The 22,571-nt window shown below is 33.6% G+C and overlaps 1 protein-coding gene across 1 annotated transcript; it reads left to right on the top strand.

The window, feature by feature from the left end:
• Positions 1-14,788: 14,788 nt before the first annotated feature.
• On the top strand, positions 14,789-22,310 carry LOC109013266 (transcription factor TGA1). The gene is made up of 9 exons (XM_018995305.2): positions 14,789-14,997; positions 16,242-16,407; positions 16,493-16,567; positions 17,256-17,315; positions 17,545-17,622; positions 17,738-17,801; positions 18,910-19,181; positions 19,940-20,167; positions 21,787-22,310. Exons 2-9 carry the CDS (start codon positions 16,252-16,254, stop codon positions 21,937-21,939), a joined length of 1,086 nt encoding a protein of 361 aa, XP_018850850.1. The 5' UTR covers positions 14,789-14,997; positions 16,242-16,251; the 3' UTR covers positions 21,940-22,310.
• Positions 22,311-22,571: the final 261 nt, after the last annotated feature.

The following is a 22,571-nucleotide window of genomic DNA, read 5'->3' as shown; positions in this document are numbered from 1 at the left end:
CTAGGGATAGAATTCAAGAAAGAGCAATGCTAGGTATAGTTCCTACTTGGAAACTTAAGTTATTTTAACTTTAAAATTTTATAAAATTACAAAATTATTCCTATTAAAAATAATATTTTCTCTCATTTAAATATGTACCTGTACATGCAGTCCCTACTTCAAGACTACAAATAGAATTTCTCTTCAAGAAATATAAAAGTGGATCCAATGATCTCAATGCAAGAAAAAAAATTATAAAGGTGGACAGGTGGGATTCAAGGAGTCCTTGGAACCTTATCATTTAGCTCTTTTTTCATTAATTATATTGTCGTTACTCATGGTAAGGACAAAAATTTTAATAGGAAAAAAAATCCAAAAGTAAAAAGAATGACTTGAATAAACCTATTGGTTCAAACACCTCACAACAATAAATTTTCTGGTCCTCGATCTACATCAAAGTATCATTTTTTTTCTACATATCATCGAAACTCTATGCGCCGCACACATCACCTCTTCGTTATCTTCGTCTTGGATCTAACCCTTATCTCTTCTCTATACTATTACTTTCCCTAAACCTAGGAATTTAAATATATTTTCTATACGTGGATATAAATTGAAATTTTGATTTTCTTTTTTTTTTTTGTCTCCGACAAATTATTGCTACCCTCTAACAATTTGGTAAGAGTTATTCTACGTACAAATAGATTTGCAGACCAATTTGTGCACAATATTGACGTAGACTATTTTATCAAATGTTCATTTTTAAATCTGCACAATTTCATTAAAGTCTTCCTTTTCACTTGGCATTGATGCGCAAATCTGATTACAACTAGATTTTTCCATTTGGTTAACTCTATCCACCTTGCCCTTGTAACCTCACCCTTTTTTTCAATTTAGACTATATTTGGATGGTGATGTGATCTCAGATGATTTGTAAATAATAATGAATAATAAAAAATAGTAAATAATTTGTGAATAATAGTGAATAATATTGAGAACAAGACACATCTTGTAGGAGCGTAGAAATATTAATACGCTGCTTTCCTTGTTGGATCTTTCGTTTGATTTTTAGTTATATCAATCATCGTTTTTCTTCACCAAAGATTACGAGAGAAAGAGGAAGTGAATGTCTCTTTAGAGAAAAGCTTCAAACAGGTTGGAGGTGTCCTTCGCCCTGCTAGTCCATCAAGTAAAATTGCGACACTTAGTAGCCTTAAGGGAGTTACCGTGGGTGCGAGTTTGGCATCCCCTTTCCTTTTCTCTCGTCCTCTCTTCTTTCTACTCTCTTTGAACCTAGTATCGCCTCCATCTCTTGATAACTTGAAAGTGAATGAGATATAATGAGTTGTGAATTCCCCGGCTTTATAATTTTCCTGCAACATGTGCAAATTTCACCCTATACTTTTGATAGGATAATGCATCGTGGGAAAGTTGAAAATTTCTCTACAAACTTATATTTAAGTTTGTCCAATTTTTTGAAGATCTACTTTCTTGAAGAATGTGATTTATGTTACTTTGATGAGTATTATTTTATTATCACGTACCATAAAATTTTATAAAGCGGGAGGGAATGAAGTGAGGAGTAAAGAGAAGAAGCTGATATATATAGACTAATGCACAAAATTTGCGCGAACGGTCCTTACCGTGTGCTTACTCTTGTGCTATGCGTTAGAGCGAATTGGTACAATGGTGAGGAGCTCGGTTTCTCGCTTGAGCAAAAAAAGATTTACTAACTCATTTTCTAAAGTAGCTTTTTTATAAGTGTAAAATTTAAGAAAATCGAGAATACTCATCTAATAGGGTATTATCCGTTCATCCGTTGATTTATTCAGTGAATCGAGAAATCGTCCTTATCCCACCTCCGACGAATAGAGGAAATCAAATCTCACAGACGGCACCAATGTTGATGCTGTAAAAATCGTTCGACAGGCCAGAATGGGAGAAAGAGTCATTCCCGACCCACTATGGCTACTTGGGTCTCGATCGGCGTTGTATAGAGCCCCGACAGTGTTCCAGTGTGGCTGTACGGCGGCGGTGCGTACGTCCATGGCAATGAATGAAAAATAAGTACGGAGAAAGTAAAGAGAGATGACACCAAGATTTACGTGGTTCAGCACCAGATCTACTTCCACGGGGGTTAGGAGAGGAGAAATCCACTATAATATTCTTGTTTACAGTCTCTCATGATCTCTCATATCTCACTGTACAATAGTGATGCTGAATATAAATTTACGAGAGAAGAGGCATTCGCTAGAGCTCTCCTGTTCTGAGGTTGAAGGAGCCAACTGTTGAGGAAGAAGAAGAAGAAGATCTTCCCCCTCTATTTATCTGATTGTCTTTTCCCGCGTGCGCCGCTATAGGTAAGGCCAAGCCTTTGCGTGTCTGACCATGCCCTCCCTGATAGCCCCTTGCACCCACATCACCTCTTGACCCCCTAACATCCATGTTACCTCCTGATAGCCCCACACTTCCATTACCTCGTGACTCTTCTTGTCCCCTCTTATCCCCTAATTTCTAATCCAAGTGAGCTAGGCCTAGTGGTTGGGCCTTAATGGACTTCTTTATTTCCCTTTTATACCCACATTGAATTAGTTATTGAATTAGTCAAAATAATAATATAATATTATGTTTTTAATAATAATATTTTTAAATTTTTTTTTCATATTTTGTAATTATACTAATTATATGTTAATTAATAATTTAATTCGATACTTAAATTATTATTTTCCAACTATTTTTTTTTCAATCTAATTAATCTTGATTAATACTTAAACTGTAGTGACATTAATCTGAAATCCATCTATAGTGATTTTGTAATAAAATAATTGGAATAGACCATGAACAATGTGTCTTTAAATATGGAGATGAAAGCAAATACACTATAGCTCAAAGTTAGAGTTTTGATTGTTTACCGAATTCAATGCAACGTTTTTAATCACAAACCATTCAAATTTTGAAGATTCTTCCATTTTGAAGAGACCGATACTAGTGCTAAGAGTATCGAAATTGGTATAGTCAAATGCTGCTGCAAACACATATATAGATAACAATTTCATTTTTTCTACTGCATTAAATTAGCCATATGCAAGCTTTTTTTTTTTTTTTAATAAAACAGATCATATCCTTTCATTAAGAGAGGACTTACAAAATTGACTTGAAAAACAAGCCAATTACAATCGTTAGTAGCTTCTCAGTACATTTTCGTGACTGACATGATCTAATCTATACGGTAAATCTCTAAAGACCTAGGTCTTCGAGAAAAACTACCTCTATCGACGACAGAGGATACAGAGCCCCTACCCTGACTAAGCAGGATAGGATTCACCAAACCCCGTTAATGTGGAGGGGGGGACCACTACTCCATTTGGACCAAGGTCCGAAGGCACTTATTTTTTTTTTTTGGATTTTTATTTTTCTAAAAACAACATTACACAAAAGAAATTACAAAAAAACACTGCATTAAAACAGAAAAGCAGTGCACGGGAGTTGTTGCGGCACGTGCAGTATACGCGCCACTCTTGGAAGAAAACTGACTGGCGATTTTGGAGATCTCGGACTCATAGGCTCAAGAAACACCTCGCATGGCGTTGGCAGAGGGCTCCTCAATGGTGCGTGAAAGCCACGCGCCGAACGATGCCGGAACTTCAACCCCCGCGTGCGGGCTACTTGCTGCTCCGTTTGGTGCCACAATCGGTGGACTTGAAGATCGGTGGCTGGGAAACTCCATGCCTGGGCGCGTGCTGGACTGTGGGCGACGGAAAGACTCAGATTTGCGATTCTCCCTTATTTCGCCTGAAAACATAAAAAATACTACGTAGAAGAGAAGGGAGGGAGAAAGGGGGAGGGAGGGGAAGGGAGCTGAAGCTCTCACCCCCTCTAGTCAGATCTATAGATAAAGTTTTTGAAAGAAGGGACAGTTTGAGAGAAGAGAGGTTTTTAAAGCTCAAAATGCACAAGCTTTTTACTTATGATGAACAATATCTTTGCATATTTCAGAAGTACTACACACCCTTCAAATTTTATTTTATTATTTTTTTCTCTCTCCTCCTCTACCAACGGCTTAATTTATTTTTTCTTTCAGCCCCTCTCTCTACCAGTGTTTCTACATTTAGGACTTTCTTTATATAGACTATAAATTTATTTTATTATTTCAATTTTAAGATATCTTGTGTTATTATGTTGGTGGGTTTAAATTATAAAATATATAAAAAATTAATTTTAAGAAAAAGATTAATAATAATAATATTTATTGTTATTTGAAAGATGAAGAATCTAACGTGGGAGTCTTTAAAGGCAAAAGTCCGCAAGTCAATCTATATCAAAAGATTCAAAACCACCATGCAAGGTGGCTCCCTGTTGGTGTATCCAAGATTAGTAGGGATGGTTGCAGGGGATAAATTTATTGGTCCCATATCCATTAAATACTCTCTATTGGTAATTTTTGTTTTTGTAATCTTTGAAGCTTCTGGATCAATCATTATATATAGTATTAACAGTTAAATGGTTTGTGTATTGCTCTAATGGTTGCTTCTATGTATTTAAATAGCAAGTTTTATTGAAAAGTCTCTAGCAGGGTAGTGTTGGAGACCACATAAACAAAAAATTTTCCCCTCCTTAAATGTTTGCACTTTGTCGTGGGCTTCCTTTTCAATTTATTTATTTCTTTTGAAATTGTATCCATGTTTCGGTATGCATCTTATGACCGTTGAAAAAATATATAGAAATTCTTGCAATGGCTTAGGGGCCTTTTAAAGAATTACATTAACGATTGTGCTTTTTCAAATAACTCCTCTTCGTTGTTTAAAAATTATCTCAGAAACCAGAAACCCACTTGTGCTCTTATCAAATTATCTCACCCCTTGGTGGCCCCAAGAGTTGGCGGACAGTGTTAACCCCAATTCAGTTTGTATTTTTTCTAAAAAATAAAATTTAAATAATAAGAAAATTCTCAAAATATTTCTATACAATCTTCATTATCCAAACACATCTTTGTGGGACCACAACTTTCACAAAAACCCATAAAATTTTATCTTTTTTTTAAAAAAGTCCAAAAGAATTTCTCATTGATTTTTCAACATCTGAAGAAAGAGTATTGATACATAAGAGTAAAAATCAAAGGTATCGATGTGGTTTTAGTCTAAAACCGAAACTACACCGATCTCTTAAAATGATGTAAATTTCGACCGAAACCGACTGGTGAAGGGAGAGAAAATTGTAGATATCAGTCTCGACGTAATTACGATCGGTTTGTCGACGTCTTTGTTGCGACAGAGGTGACCCTGCTGCTGTGTGCAAAGCCTTGGTGTGGGTGTGGGTGTGGGTGTGTGTGTGTGAGAGAGAGAGAGGACGCCGTGAGGTGCGTGAAGTGAGAGAGAGTGAGAGAGAGTGATGACGTCGTAGTGAAAGAGAGAGAGAGTGAGAGAAGAAGAAGAAGGAGAAACAAGGAATAAGAAGGTGCTGGGATTTTAAATCCTAAAGGGAAACAGCGCCTTTTGCTTTATATTTTTTTTCAAACACTGAATCCTGAAACGGCGTCGTTTCATATATTTTATAATTTAAAAAAAAATACATTTTATTAGTTCGGTCGGTTCAGCGGTCCGGCCCAAGATCAAACCGGGACCAAACCGCTGGGCATCGGTTTTTGGCAAATTCAACCGCTGTCCGATCGGTTCTAGGCCGGTTTCAGCCGGTTCCGAGCTCCGGAGGCCGGTCTGGGTTGGTACTGATCGGTTCTCTGATTTATTGTATAACCCTAATTGATTCGATACACACAATACATTTTTACAATATATTTCACAATAATGTTGTAAGATAATGATATTTTTGTAAAGTAATATTACTTTTATAAAGTGTTTTATAAAATTACTCCTCATTTAATATATTGTTATGAAATGTATTATAAAAAATATTGTATATAAATCATTTTTCCAAAAAAATACCTCATGCGAGGGATGAAGAGGGAATGAAATTCAGAAATAGAACCAAACCAGTAGCTGGGAGATTATTAACCTGGCATTTGGGTAGGTTATGAGTTAGAATCTGAAGAAGCCAGCCCATTGAGGCAATAGCCCATTAAAACATTACCCAACTCAGAATTTCTGCGTGTGTTTAAAAGCCCAGAATGATCCAAAAAACAAATAAAAAATGGGAGTAAAAAAATAGATTATTGCATCAGTACCTTTTAGATTTGTACGATCAGATGGGTGAGACGTTTATCCGACACATGATCACATGGTGGTGCCATCAGAGTACGCATCGATCATATGTGACATTCAAGTGTACTTTGATACTAACTAACTGCCTTTTAAAAGTTTCGACAAAGAGTGAAGTGTATCCATATATGCATGCATTTTCATATGACTACTCCTTCCAGGCCATCTTTATAATTAATGCATTCCATTCCAAGAGTTGACGAAAGTGTGCCCACTTTACACCTAAGTGGATAAGTGAATCTGTTCATATTCTTTTTTATTTATATATATATAATATATTGTAATTAATTTGCAATCTTTTACTTTCTAAAAAGTATTAGATCGAGCTGTTGTTTTTTGTTTTTTAATTCGGAGTGATAAGTTTCCTTTTTTGTTGTATATGGAGATTTTGTGGTTTTCATACGTGGAATAAAATACACAAAATAATCTTAGTTTGGTAGAGTTTGTTGATAATGTTGTAATTATTTATATATTTATTTTGGAGCAGATTAGAATAGATTACATTTACACGCTTGTTTCTAAAAATTATGCACAGATCTACCAAAGGTTTATGGTCATTGACATAATTTCGGCTTTCAAAATGGAGGTCTTGAGTTTGAAACACCCCTCACCCAATTGAACTCAAAAAAAAAAAAAAAATCATAATCATGCACAGATCTAGAATATTTGAGTTGTTCTTAATTAAGAAAAAGTAAATCTAGCTAGCACTATTAGATAATTGAAAGCATAAAGTTTTCATAGTATTTTATTAAAATGTTTAATAAATGATCCCAAAGAAATACAGCATGCATGATGCAGATGTGAATGATATTGGAATATTTTGCAGAACCAAAGTGAAATAAAGTAGTAAATGTTATGAGCTAGTTGCATATTATAATGGGTATCATTGTACAGAAGCAATCATATTAATTTCCTTTAAATAATTCTTATCTCCAAGAGTACCCCACCTCATGTAATAATGAAAAAAATAAAACAAAAAGAAGAAGGCCTGCCATGAATGCGAGTACTCGATCGATAAATCAGCAATATCATTGTGCTCTTCGATCCTGATGCATGTGGTGGACTTTCCATTTAGGTAGTGAACAAAAATGATTCAGATGATCAGCCATCGAGAGGCAGACACAGACAGAAAGCAAAATGGCATCAAAAAAATTGGCTGAGAATCTAATAAATTCTCATAATTTTTCTTGAATCTCCACAATTTGTGAAACCACACTAGCCATTCTTAGTGCCAAGCCACTTTAGATTGCACTGAAGAATAACACCACGAAAAGGAAAAAGCAAGGTGTTTGCGTGACGTTTCTGATGATCATGATTCGTTATTATTCAAAGAAAATAACACAGTTACATATAAGAATATATACAATACATATACATATATATATGAGAGGGAAAATCACTATGGAATCAGCCAACCATGCATTGAGAGGCACCCACCACCATCATTGTAACTTTACACATATGAACATTGGCACCATGCATGACCTAATTTTTTTTTATTTTTAATTATTTAAACTTATCCTTTCTCTTCATTTTTTAAAGCTTCTTCTCTCTGAGTAGATATACATATATATAAGTTCATGATATCCACAACATATATCACAGTTGCTTATAATTGTGACCTGTAATAGATACGTATTGATGCCATTGAACCAACCCTGATCTGAAACCAAAATTTTTTGAGTTTTTTTTTTTGTTCTAAAAATATATATATGTACAAAGGCTAGCTCTGACAGCAAGTACAAACCCTCCTAATCTTGTTTTCACAGGCAGCATTATTACGATGTATGTAATCTGGTGATGTTATGCTAAAATCCAAGTTGACTAAAGGGATTGCAGATTTGAATTCGTGTGATATGCATCAAACAAGTTTGGTACTTTCTTTTCACAAAGTATGACCAGAAAGCAAAAAAGGAGGAAAAAAAAAGTTCAAGAAATATTGAATCCTAAATCTCTTTTACTGAAGTCAAAAGACACAGAACAAAAGAGATATCCATTACCATGCATTGTGGAATATTTAGGGCCTAGAGATCATTCTCTTCTGTCCGATAGGCGGCAGATAAGGATCATAAAAGAAAAAAGTGGGTTTGTAATTAATTATAATTCTATTCTGAAGTAATGTAGTAGCTAGCTAGCTAGCTAGTTAGGTTTCTGATTTGGCAAAGGCAATTAACCAGTATTTAGAAATATTTAACAAAATCCATGAAATTTGTGGTTCCAACCTAAAACCAAGTCATATCCAACTAACGAGTAATGCTATATATAATTATGAAATGTATAAATATCGTATAGTCGTTTTAAAAAAATAAAATTTATTATTAAAAAAATTAATTTCGTTTCACGTGAGTCTCATATTTATTCATTTTTTTCAAAACGATTACACGACACTTACACACTCACAATTACAAATATCATTTCTCGTAACTAATATATTGTAAAATTCAAGTTCTGCTTTCTTTTTCTCAAACAAGTTGAGAGTATTTTTCTATTTTTTGATGAATTTTCATGTAGGACAATAACAGCTAATTGGAGCCACTTTCTCTATTTATGTAATGGGTCTTGGGTCTCGTATTTGTATCTCGAATGATATTTTTTATAATTTTTTATTTAATAATTAAGAAATTATTTTTTAAGATGTTATATATATATTTTTTTTATTAAATTTATGATAATTAAAAAAATACATAAAAAAAATGAAATATACTATTCAGAATCCTTACTCGATAAACTTTTTTGATGAACGTAGCAATGCTCTTCTCTTTATACACAGACGTACATATTGGGAGACCAGTAATTTATAATTAAATATCCTGCACTAAGCACACGCGGATCAAAAAGGGTGCACAGCCTCGTGCAAAAAAGTTACGAAGAGTAAATATATAAGGATAATACTACACAACTTCCTCAATTTCTAAGGATAGATTTGGAAATAAAATGAGACATAAAATTTTTTATCTCATTTCATCTCATTATTATATTTTTTTTAAATCTTTATACAAAATATAATAAACAATTTAATTTTTTCAAATCTCAATTTAACTTTTTTAAATCTCAATACAATAATAATACTAAAACATAATATTTTAAATACTAAAACAAAATACAAAATTCTCATCTCATCTCACCCCATCATATTTTTTAAATTTTTATTAACTTTTAATATTTTTTTAATATTTTTTTGAATTTATTCTTTTAAACTAATTCAATTTTTCTATTCATTATTCAGATATTAAATATTTGATAAAAGAAAAAAATAATAAAAATTAAAAAAAGTAAGGTATATAAAAATTATATGAATAGTAAGAAATTATGTAGATTTTTTCAATATATAATATAAAAATGACATGCAACTTGTACTAGTCATAAAATATAAGATCTTAAATCACCAGTGATAGTAATTAGGATATGATGGATAATTCATATATATGTTTATTGCATAAATCAATCAGTATCATTGATTTATTATATTTATATTATTTCTCTAATCTCATTAATTATTTATAAATAGGAACATATATCATAAATAAAACAATTGACAATAATAAAGTTATAACCCTCAAAGTCTCTCTCAACATTTGCCTTATCCATCTCATTTTCTATTATATTTTATAAATTGGGGATTGGGTTGATCATAGCCAAGTTTTGGTAATAAATAAGAAAGCATAATTTGAGGATAAAAGATAAAGATCATTTCTGATCACTAGTAATTTGTAATAAACTGAAATTATATATTTGAGTGGTGGAAAATTACTTAGAAAAGGTGACTGAATTACAGGTGACTGTATTATCTGCGAAATGACTCTATAGCACTTTTAATCAGTCATTATACTCATTATGAAATACAGATTTCACATTATAGTTTGACAAATGCAAATCAGTACAGCTGCATGCCGAAAAGAAAGGGTTGACTTCACACTGCAAGTAGCCAATTACTCTCTCTCTCTCTCCCCATCCATACAGCTAGCTATCACGTCCTACCATGGAATACAGCTTACCATCTGATCATGTGGGCTAGCTCGTATGTCTAATTTTAGCTTGGGAAATCAGAACAATTAAATGAGCTTTTCACAGGATTCATCATGATCATGATCATAATCATGATTTACTGCATACTCTACGTGCCTAGCTGGCTAATTGGTTTTTATACCGATTTTTTTTTATACCAAAAATACTTAAATTGAAACTTTATACCGAATTATTTTTTATTTTTATTTAATGATTAAGAAAATATTTTTTAATGAGTTTATAATTTTTTTAAATATCTAAACAGTTTAAAAAAATATTTGAAGGAAAAAAAATTTATACAGTCTGTATAACTTTTCGGTAGATTTATTCTGCGGCTCATGGCTCATATTTTCTTCTTTTTTTTTCCTCACAAATAGGTATGAAAATTTCCTTAAGCAGATATATATATATATATATATATATATATATATATATATATAGTCTTCGATACATGAACCCTTATTTATAACAGGCGCTCACCGGAGAGAAGGGATCATTCCTTCAACTTCACTTTTCACTGATCTATTACGAAAAAAATAAATATTTATGGTGAATTATTTATTATAAAAATAATTATTTATAATAAAAATAGATTTATTTTAATTAAAAATATTTATTTTAATAAAAAATAACTAGTAGAATAAGCTATTTTAATTTTAAGAATCACTCATAATTTCACAATCACCTTTATGTACATTATGACTTCATGTTGATCTTTTTATGTACAGCTCTCTAGCCAACTTTGAGAACGTAGCACGTGCATCTTGCAACAAGATTAAGGTAGCGTTTAGATAATGAGTTGAGATAAATATTACATTTGATTTCTAAATACAGTTAAATTTAGCTGAGTTCAATCTAATTTTAAATTGAGTCTAACATTTAAATATTATACTCTCAAATTACTAAATTCCTCTCAATTCAAAATCTTCTTACATGTGAGACTCACAACCTTTTTCAACTTAAAATATTTTTATACGCGAAACCCACAACCTTAGTATTAAACTTATCTTAATATTTAAACACACTTTAAACTCAATTTAAATGAATTCTACATAACTCCTTACACTACTCAACGTATTCACTATTATTTATAAAGAATTTAACTTAGTTGAGTTCAGCTCAACATATAAATACAGCCAAAATAAGTTGAGGTGAAAGTTAAAAGTTGAATAAAATATTATTTTTAAATATTATTATTATTTTTAGATTTAAAAAAATTAAATTATTTTTTATATTTTATATAAAAATTTTAAAAAAATTATAATAATAAAATAAAATAAGATAAATTAAAATTACTTCTCAATCCAAACGGAATTAATATCTCAATCAAGAAAATAGACGGCCAGCTGAAGTGGCTTCATCAAATTGACGTAAGAGGCTCGCGCCGCTAGCTCTACGATCGCGCATCCTAAGCATGAGCCAGCTTATGCGCCACCATGATTTTCTGTCTTAAACGACTACACGTACGTACGCGTGGCATCACTTTAATCATAGGGTTTTCAAAATACTTCATTCTCATTGGCAATGGCATGTTTGGCCCGCCCACTTGTATGTATCATAGCCGCAAACAATACAACAAATTAAGCAGTCAAATATCCGAAACGCCCATTAATTCTACTACGAAATGAAAACACCTAAGGAGCGGCCAAAACAATAGACTGCATGCATGCATGCAACCGTACGTCTTGATCTTTGAATGTGATCTTGCCCTTGATTTTGCCACATAATAATTAATGGTTAGACTTTTAGATTCCATTTATTTCATTTTATCTCATTTAATTATTATAATTTTTTTAAATTCTTATATAAAATATAATATACAATTCAAAATTTTTAAATATCAAACAATAAATATATTAAAAAATAATATTTTATTTAACTTTCAACTTTTATCTTAACTCACTGTCCAAACTAATCATTTACCCGCTTATTTTAATTCTGTTTTATAGTACTGCATCTATTATAATAATATTGATTTGGATTGGGATATATATTAGACCATCCGTCTTTTACCCCTCATGATTTTATATCAATGCATGCAAGACATCATGAGTAAGTACTACACAAATTAAATTTAGAAACTTAAAAGCAGGGCGGCCTCAATAAATTAATTGAGGCATAACGCAAAATCTTAAAATAAGGCTTTTCTATTATTATAATATAATGATATACACCATGTTTAATATATTTATAAATTATTTAAAATCAACATTCATTAATATATCATTTTTAATAGATCGATCATATATAGTATGATTCACATATATATATATAATTCTTGTGATCACATGTTTAGTTGATTAGAACAGCACAAGGCTTTTTTTCTTTAAAGACCTTATATTTTGGAGCAAAGTATAAAATAAACTGAAACTTTAATTATGAATTTATTTCCGAAGAGAATATATAATAGATTTATGTGGACTTTGTTCAATTGCAAAAAATAGTCCTTAATTTGCATTTTGGGGGCCTTAGGTAGGCGCCTAAGTTGCTGAGCCGCTCTTGCTTAAGAGAAATGATATTTGTATTTTTTTTTTATTTGAAAGAAAAGAGAACATACTGTATCTTAACGTTAAATATCCATGGTGTTGAGTTGAGTACTAATTCTGTCCCTATAGAATCCGAAGGGCCAAATTATATTAAATAACGTCGGAGGATCACCAAAACATCCAATTGAAAAGAAAAACATATATATATTTGTTTAAATGGATATGCATGTCTCGTGATGATCTCAGATACCATTTAATGTGAAAAAGGGGAAGTCTGATGCATTAGTACTGCCTATATCATATATACATATATATATATATATATATATGCCTGCCTTTGTAGTTATTATATATATATATATATATATATATATGAAGGATCGGTATTATTTCATAATTTATGAACCAATATTGCAATTTTGAGGAAGAAGCAAGCTGGGGTTTGCAATTTGCATGAAATGATGAAAAGTTCAACCTAATTCGTTTTCACAAAGCAGTACTATGTTTTCAGTACTTAATTGTACCTTATGTCAGTCGTACATATATTTATATATATATAAAAATTAGGGCTACATTGATTGCAATTATTCGAATCTTATATATAGATATATATATATATAGCATTCGGCCAATTAAAGATAAGTTATAAGCATTAATAATGTAGTCCGGCTAGCTCTAAGATTAATATTATATCAGTAGTGCACTATTCTTCTCTAGATCTATGATTATATTTCTTTTCATATTAAATTCACGGTTTTGTTTTGTTTATAATTTTATGATCTATTGTATAAAAGAGTACCTCATGAGGGCTTTTAAGTGCCTTAATATTTATTCTATATGAGCCAATTCGATCCAATCCTATGCGTAATCTTTTAAAAGGCGTTCTCTTGTATCAGCAATTAGTGTCTATATATATATATATATATATATTGTAAGGAGGACAGTACACCATAATTTTATTAATGTGGAATACCGTATTAGCTGTTAGTCATGACTATTTATCTTACGGGCGTACACTCATGCATATGAATATATATATATATATACACACACACTTATTTTGTTAAATAATACTCTACATGTTGATATAACAAGTGGTGTCACATGTTACGGAAATGGATTATACCCCTTGATCGCATGATATATATATATATATAATATTATACATGCATGTTATCTAGATGAAAGGTGCATGCTTGCATATGAACATATATAGAGGCTTAGATATATAATACATACATACATATATATATATATAAGAGAAGTAGAGATATATATGTAAGAATTGAAAAGGAGGGATATAAAGAATAGATACAACTTGACATTCATTTTTCAAGCTAAAAATTATTAGTTGCTAAATGGTGCCACTATTTATTTAGTTGTGGGCCCTGGGTGGGGACCCAGGCCCAGTACCTCATGTTTTGAAGTGAACAATTTGCATGTGATTAAAATAAGGTTGAGAGTTTCACTTGTCAATATCTGCAATTCTTTCCCCACATATCTCTGCACTGGCCCCAACCCACCCCATATATTATTCATTAATTTATATACATTCTATGACCTTCATAATTTCTAAAATTCCCGACTGGTCCCCATCCAATAGCCGTTAGTTTTCTTCTCCCCCCAACAAAAATAAAAAATAAATAACAAATCGAAGAATCAAATGATAGGACGCCAATCCCCAACATGCAATATAGCGCGTGCAATTACGTGCCTTACGAAAATGACGACTGAGCATCCGAAGATTTGAAATGACCGTAGAAATTTCATTCGTGAGAGAGGTCCGCGCGTGTGTTAGCAAATTCGACTCTGAATAACGACCCCGCCAAAAATGACGTCATCTACACACCCCGCCACCAGGTGTGCGCAGGTTAAGCGGGAAGAGCCTATCTGGTGCGCACGTTAGTGGTAGTGGAAATATGACTACGACGACGAAGACGCTTAGCTTAAATGCAACAAATCTTTGACTCTCTGTAGCTCACCAATGACACAGAAATGATAAAATACTACTATGCATTTTTATATATTGAATGGGGATATTTTTATTTATTTATTCAATAATTGTGATAATTTTATATACGCAATTGTTAATTTCTTGATCAAACAGTGTTTTCAAAATTAAAATTATTATTTAAAAAAAAAATGGTTTTGGAGGTCGCTTTTAAGCTGTCGTTGTTCTCATTCGATTCTGCTGTAAGATGATGGGACTTGGGGTTTTGAAGGAGATAGAGCTAGGGCTTCGATTGGGGCGGAGGAGGTTTCTGCTTGGTTTTGGTGCTCCCAGGGCTGGGATTTGAGCTTTGGCTTTCATCCAGGTTCGGTTTTTTTTTTAAAAAAAAAGAAAAAATTGGCCATGCTTGGACTCTGTTTGGTTGCCGGGAAGGGTGACGAAAAGAAAAAAAGAAAGTTGGACTTTGAGTTTTTATGGTGTTTAGTTGTTAATAACAAGAATAGTTTTAGCTTGGCGTGAGGAAATGTTTGATTCTCTTTTATTGAGTGTTTTTTAAAGGTTCTGTTCTCTTGTGTTTTTATTTGACTTTTTATTGGTCCTTTGATTGCTGTTATAGTACTTCGTAAAACGGAAGACCTTTTTTCCCCTTCTAATGGTTTAGAAGTTTTTGAATCAGTGATCCTTATGAGTGTGTATTGGTTTTGATGGAGATAGTATAGTCGTGTATTCAATGGAAGAAAGAGATTGGGAAATTTCCTTTCGTAGACAGTTAATTGGTCACTTTCAGTGTCTTTACCACTCGTAGTTCATGTATCTGTCAGTTCCTATGCATCTCTCGTTCAAAGACAAAGTATCATGAAGGTTCTGGTGTATTTTCAAATGAAAGTTCATAGGTCATTGCTAATTTGCTTCCTTAAAAATAAAAATTTCATATCTTGTTTGTTGGAATTGAATCTGTTATAGCCCGGGAGTAAGACAAAAAGCAGTTGAATTTGTCCCTGAAGCAGAGCTAACTTCTGCTTTGTGTGTATTTTGTGGCCTGATAGCAAAGGCTTTAAGAGGAGCATTTTCCTGGCTGGCCCTCTCCGCTGGTTTTTTTAAGCTTTGGAGGTGACACTTTCAAGAGGGTGGCCATTGTTTGATTTCGATTTCTTCTAATTCCTTTCTTGCATGCCTACCCGAGTTGGTTCTCATCCGACACAAGCAGCAGCTCTCACTGTTGTAAAGAGCTATATTGTGTGATTAGTATGCACTTCAAGCTCGTTTCATAACGAAAAAAATTTCAACATCCAGATGAAGGGTAACTGAATCTCACTGTTGGCACAGTTATATTTTCTACTGCAAGGAGCTTCAAAAATTGGGAAAGAAGTTTAATTCTTCAAGTTTTCTGGGGATTACATTGTTTGGGCCCTTGTCGTTTGGAATTCAATATTATTAATCAGCCATTTCACATCTGCTTTTCTTGATTTATATCGAGTTCTTGCACTAAAAGTGGAAATCTCAAGCTTATAAGATCAAATATGCTTCTTTTCTATGTTTAATTTATGCATTTATCTTTCTTACCTTCATGTTGATGCCAAAGGCTCATTGAGTTACCTCTATGATCAGTGTAAAGAGCATGAACTCTCCATCAGCCCAGTTTGTCACCTCAAGAAGGATAGGAGTATATGACCCTATCCACCAGATTGGCATGTGGGGAGAAAACTTCAAAAGCAACAGTAATCTAAATGCGTCTGCATCCTTGATCGTGGAGGATGTGAAACTAGATAGTCAGGTGAAAAGGTTTGAAGGTTATGCGTTTTGTTAGTTGGGGCCAAATTCTCCCTGAGCTTATTCATTTTTGTTATATGGTATTTTAGTCACAGGATGCTTCTCATGGAACAGAGGGACCTTCTAACCAATATGACCAAGAAGCAACTAAACCCACAGATAAGGTGAGGGTGATTATATAAGGTTTACAAGATAATTAGGTTTTCTTATACCTTGCATTGGAGGGCTGGAATCTTTCAGGTAAAATGGTTTCATCCAGGAACTTCACCAAGAGGTGCTAGTTTAGATTTAGTCCCCCTTGGCCACATTCTAATGCCTGTTATTTTTTTATTTTTAGCTTTGCTCTTGTGCATATGGTTTGTTTGAATGTATTGTATCTTGCTTAGAAGCCTGCAAACGCTGAAACTTTTATTTGCATCCTAGATTTCTGTCTTCCTTTTTTTTTTTTTTTAATTTCTTTGTGGTGCATGCTTTACTGATATTCTCATAATATGCTGTTTCGACAATTATTAAAGAAGTTAGCAGTAATTTCAGTCAATATATATAACCTTTAATGCCTTTCTACTGGTGAAATATTTCAGTTTAGACTGCTTATATGAAAGAAAATCTGGTGTTTTGTATATAAATTTATCGAGAATGATGTCTTGGGTTTATCCATTGTTTGCCACTAATTCATTTGTGAAGGTAACACGTTGTGTGATATGGATAATCTAAACAGATATGTATATGCTCATGATTGAGGATTTCAACCCATAAGCTTGGCATACTACTGATCATGTTTAATTACGAGGATTAACTCAATACAGCACCGACAACTGTTGTGGTTTAAAAATTTACACATAAAATTTGCAGGTACAAAGGCGTCTTGCACAAAACCGTGAGGCTGCTCGTAAAAGTCGTTTGCGGAAGAAGGTTGAATACACACTGAGATAGAGACCTTCGATGCAAGATATGTGCAAGAAAGAGGAATTCTACTCATCAGCCACTATTCATTCTCACACCCCACACCTACAGCTTTTTAATAGGGTGTGGGAGTGTTTTTCATAGGATATGGGGTGTGGGGTAATGAATAGTGGCTGATGAGAAGAATTTTTCGTGCAAGAAATGGTTTGACATAATAAGTTTTTGTTTTGCTTTGCAGGCCTATGTTCAGCAGTTGGAAACAAGTCGTTTGAAACTTATTCAATTAGAGCAAGAGCTTGAGCGTGCCCGACAACAGGTTTGACAAAGATTAGCTTTTATTTGTCATCTTTGAGGCATTGATGTATTGTTATTAATCAGCACAACTTTTTTCATCCCTGAAGTATATAAAAGCAGTTGATGTTTTACTGCAGGGCTTGTATATAGGTGGTGGGTTAGATGCCGGTCATCTGGGGTTCTCTGGAACCGTAAACTCAGGTTTGTTACTCCATATGTCAAAATCTATTATCCTGGAATCTAATGTTCTCAGTCTCAATGTTTTCCTGAGTTGTTTATTTTGCATGTCTTTAAGACTGGTTGGTAGCTGATGTGTTTGATGGTGAATACAGCTCGGTACTGAAGTGCTTTTTGATTTTAAGTTCCTAGTGATACTATTAGGAGAAAAGATAAATGTTGCATTTTGGAATGTTAGTGTTATGTCCTTCATGCAATGAGCATTGAGATGTGGGAAGTGAACTTTTTTGTTTTCCATTTTTTGCTGAATAAAGTGAATTTATTAGGTTTCTGAGCATAACAAATGTTCTGCCTTCCATGTTTTGCTATTAGGATTCTAGTTCTTGCTAGCGAATAGAGAAATCTTAGTAACAAGTGGCTATTTCCTTTATAGTATGTTTCATTTGGTGGATAGAGGAGGGAAGAAGAAAATTGAGAAGGGAAAAAGGTGGGAGGAAGAGGTATTTCTGTTGTATGGTTGCTAGGTGGTAAAGGGAAGTGGGATGATTTGGATGGATGCATTTTCCATTGAGGTCGACATGTTTATATCCAACCAAATCTGGTGGAAAAAAGAAGGTAACAAAGCAGCTCATACAACGATATTACCTCCATGCACCTTGTCCAGTGTAAATGTTTCAAGCAACAAGTACACCCATGTATCTGTCTTTCTTGTGATTGTTTTCTGCATATACTTGCAGCTCTCCCTTTTAACCTTGATAGTTTCAACTTTCTTTACCACCGGGAAAGTTACAATAGTCATTCTCATTTACCAAACTAAAATTAAAGATTATGTTCTTATAACTTATCACTACACACATGCACACAATGCACATTAGTGCACCACCAAAAAATGATGTCTTCATGCTGTGCATAAACACAACTTTCAGAAGGTTGAATTGTAGTTGTAACACCAGAGTCAAATTCCTTAATGAGCTATTCATCTTCATGTATGATTTCTCTGCATGCTGAGGATATCCTTTGTGGTTTTATATCTTGTGGGTTTATTTTTCTTCTCGTATCCTTCCCTCAGCCCCCTTCTTTATTTTTTCAATATATTGTATTCTAGAATTAACTAACACTAAGGATTCTGCAGGGATTACTACATTTGAGATGGAGTATGGACACTGGATGGAAGAACAAAATAGACAGATTTGTGACTTGAGGAATGCTTTGAATGCTCATATAACTGATATAGAGCTTCGAATGCTAGTAGAAAGTGGCATGAACCATTATTTTGAACTTTTCCGTATGAAAGCAACTGCCACAAAAGCTGATGTCTTCTATATGATGTCTGGCATGTGGAAAACATCAGCTGAGCGCTTCTTCTTGTGGATTGGAGGGGTTCGCCCTTCACAGCTTCTTAAGGTGATGTACTGATCATCTTCAATCAATATGTGGGGTTCATGCATATTTCAATTCATAGGAACAGCTTGGAGTAGAAATTGTATCACCCAAGTGCACTTTTAGATCTGTAAACTGGGTTTCAGTTCAAATAAAAAGTTTAATAAATTCTACTGATCAAAAGTGCATAATTTGAAATCATGAATATATATATATATATATATATATATATATATGAAGCAACCGAAAAAGTTTGACATTTTAATGAACAAAAAAGCACAGGTACATGCATGCATAAGAATAGAATATGCTATTATATAGTATACTTTGTGCTTGTTTGTAACTCTCTATATGCGCATTTTAGTGGAAAATATCGCCATCTATTACTAACACAAGGGAAGCTTATCATATGTGATTAATTCTACTAGGGCTAATGCCCCCCTCCCCCCAACTGTTGTCCCAGAGACATACACTCTAAACAATACACAGTAACACTAAAGGCTCTTGGGACTGTTACACATATTTCGTAACCTACCATCAGCATATGATATAAACATAAAGAAAAATTAATCTGATTAATCATGTTCGGGGTTGGCTAGGCATAATGTCTGCAAATCTTGGCTGGCCAAGCACTGAACGTGGCTGGTGGCAACCTCAAGTTTGTATTAAATTCGGGCTTCGTCTCCATGTTATTGAAGAATTTGCGGGCATTTCTTTTAATGCCATTATTCTGTAATTACATAATCAAATATGAAATAATTCTTGTATTGATTTTGTTACAGGTGCTTGGGCCTCAGCTTAACCCCATGACGAAACAACAATCTTTGGATGTTTTGAATCTTGAACATTCATGTCAGCAAGCGGAAGATGCTCTTTCGCAAGGTATGGAGAGACTCCAGCAAACTCTGGCTGATACTGTAGCAGCTGGTCAACTGAGTGAAGGAAGTTGCAACCGGCAGATGACTAATGCGATGGAGAAGTTGGAAGCTCTAAGGACCTTTGTGGGACAGGTATGCATTCCATTTTCTCATGGACAAACCAATTCTGACAGTGTGGCTGATTTTTGTGTTGCTTTCTTTATGCACCAGTCTCTTCTCTGAAATCTCTATTAAGATCACTAAAGTTCTTCCTTGTCAAGTAAGTAAGGCTAGAATGCAATCTATTAGTTTATAATTTGCCCATTGCTGACTGAAAATGCTTTCTTCTGACCGATTATAAGAGCAATTTGGATTCTATATAAATGGATTCTATAAGTAGGACAAATACCTTGAAAGAAAAATGGGAGGAATTTTTCACTTAGCCATCATGGTCCACGTAACCATCCCATCATTTTCCAGAGATATTGCATAACCTAAAAAGGCTATATAAGCAAAATGCATAGAGAGATGTGTTCTAACATTCCTTCCTTTTTTGCCAAATCCTCATTCAGTAAAGCAGTGTGGTGCCTGCCATTAAAGGTTTCTTTTATATTTTACATTTATGGGTGAGATTTCAACCTACCCCCATCCACTCACCATTGACCTTTGCACCAAAGTCCTAGATTCTTACATGTTTCATGTATTCATTTCTTAATTTTGTTTAGATAACATTATTTTCTTCATTGATAAGTTTTATGTTAAAGGGATATTTATCATAAAAGTTTACAGCTTTCCTTTCTATCAACCTTTTATGGTTCTCGGCTAAATTTCAAAATCTCGAGGAAGGTGTGATCATTTTCTATTTGTCTTGTCTTTTTTTTCACTTCCATAGAAGCACGTTGCATCAATAAGGGTTGCCAAGAAAAAGAATAGTCCACTGTTGCTCTGATCATTAAAAATCTAAGGTTTAACAGGTTTTGGTTGAAATAAATGGTGGATCTTGCATACAATTATACAAAATTGTTTTGGAATCTCTTTAATCTGTTGGATTACGATCAAGAAGGAATGACATAAATTCTTAGAAAGTTTCTCCTGAAATAAGAAAGGCAATTAAAAGAGCAAACAGTGTTCCCATGTCAAGCCGCAGTGAGGCTCCAGTTTTAAGAATTTCTATCATCTTGCATCCTCACCCCACCCCTTTCCCAGGAAAAAGAAGAAACTAAACTAGAAGACTGTCATAAATCTCTTGAAATTGTCAAAATTTTTCTTAAATTATATTTCTGTAGATCATTTGAGGATTGGAAAATAATTTCAGTAGGAAGTTTGTAATGCTCTGATATTAACTCAAGTTATTGAGTGGGAGATTACCAAGAATTGGGTTAGTTTACTCTATAGAGCACAAGATGATAGAAAGAGCTCTCGAAATCCTTTGGAAGGACCGTCAAACAATATATTTGATTAATAATTTTTTTATAATGATAGGTCATAACTTGAGTGTTAGTAAATATGATTGGGTTCCATAGAGTGATCACATAATTATCTCTATGCAGTGATTAACATTGAAGTTTTACTGCAATTCAGAACATTCTAAACTATATGTTGCAGTCATAGCATCTCATCATAGAGAAGGAACTCGTTATCAAAACAACCTGTTTGTTTATTATTCAGGTTGTGATTTCAGATTGTCATTGATAGGAAGTTGTACCACCACAATTACCTTTCTGAACATCTGATGCCACATTCACTGATGAAATGTGCTTTTGTTGGAACAGGCTGACCATGTTCGGAAGGAAACCCTGCAGCAGATGTTACACATACTGACTATCCGCCAGGCAGCTCGAGGGCTGCTTGCCTTGGGTGAGTACTTCCAACGCCTTCGAGCTTTGAGCTCACTTTGGGCTACCCGCCCTCGTGAGCCTGCTTAGTCTCACCATAGAAGATGCTATAAGCTCAAAATCAGTGGCATGCCTTGGCCAGCATACCTGCCTCTCAGTAGTGTCGTTATAAAGATACGATCCAAGTTGCTGACAATTTTCAATCAGCCTCCAGCCATCGAGAACTTGTATATATAAATGGCCATTTTATCGAGGGGAAATTTGTGATCAAGGTAATTTTTACTGCTTGTACGTTACCTTGTCTCAAAAGTTCATATATTCAAAGATTTAGATTTGAGTTTTAGAGTTGGAACTTTGTCATGTATATTGTTGTTGGATGTATTGTGTGTGGAGGTCTCGAAAGAAGTGCGCACTCTGTAAAAGCCTTCTTTGTGCTTTGAAATGAACGTCTTTCATCGTAACGAACTGATGTAGTTTAACTGAACTTGATTGTGAGTTGTAGTATCAAATGCCACTAATTTGAAAACAAAGAAATTTTGTCTAAATGGTTGAACTATTTTCAGGTTCATGGTCAAGAATACTTGACACAATGCAGCCTAATATCCAATAGGAAATTAAGTAGCCACTGATGTAATGGTTAATCAGAGCCAATATCCCACTTGTTAAATCTTTTCTGCTGAGATTCTTGTTTTGTTCTGGTATTAGCTAATGACATAGAGTAC

The sequence above is a fragment of the Juglans regia genome, chromosome 1 (genome assembly GCF_001411555.2).
Source record: "Juglans regia cultivar Chandler chromosome 1, Walnut 2.0, whole genome shotgun sequence".
Lineage (NCBI taxonomy): Eukaryota > Viridiplantae > Streptophyta > Magnoliopsida > Fagales > Juglandaceae > Juglans > Juglans regia.
Note: the sequence above shows the minus strand (reverse complement) of the source record. Positions and strands in the feature narration are given on the sequence as shown.

Coding starts and splice junctions, on each gene's coding strand:
- LOC109013266 (XM_018995305.2), top strand. CDS start 16,252: ATGAACTCTCCATCAGCCCAGTTTGTCACCTCAAGAAGGATAGGAGTA. Junction 16,408..16,492: donor ATGTGAAACTAGATAGTCAG/GTGAAAAGGTTT, acceptor ATGGTATTTTAG/TCACAGGATGCTTCTCATGG. Junction 17,802..18,909: donor CTCTGGAACCGTAAACTCAG/GTTTGTTACTCC, acceptor AGGATTCTGCAG/GGATTACTACATTTGAGATG.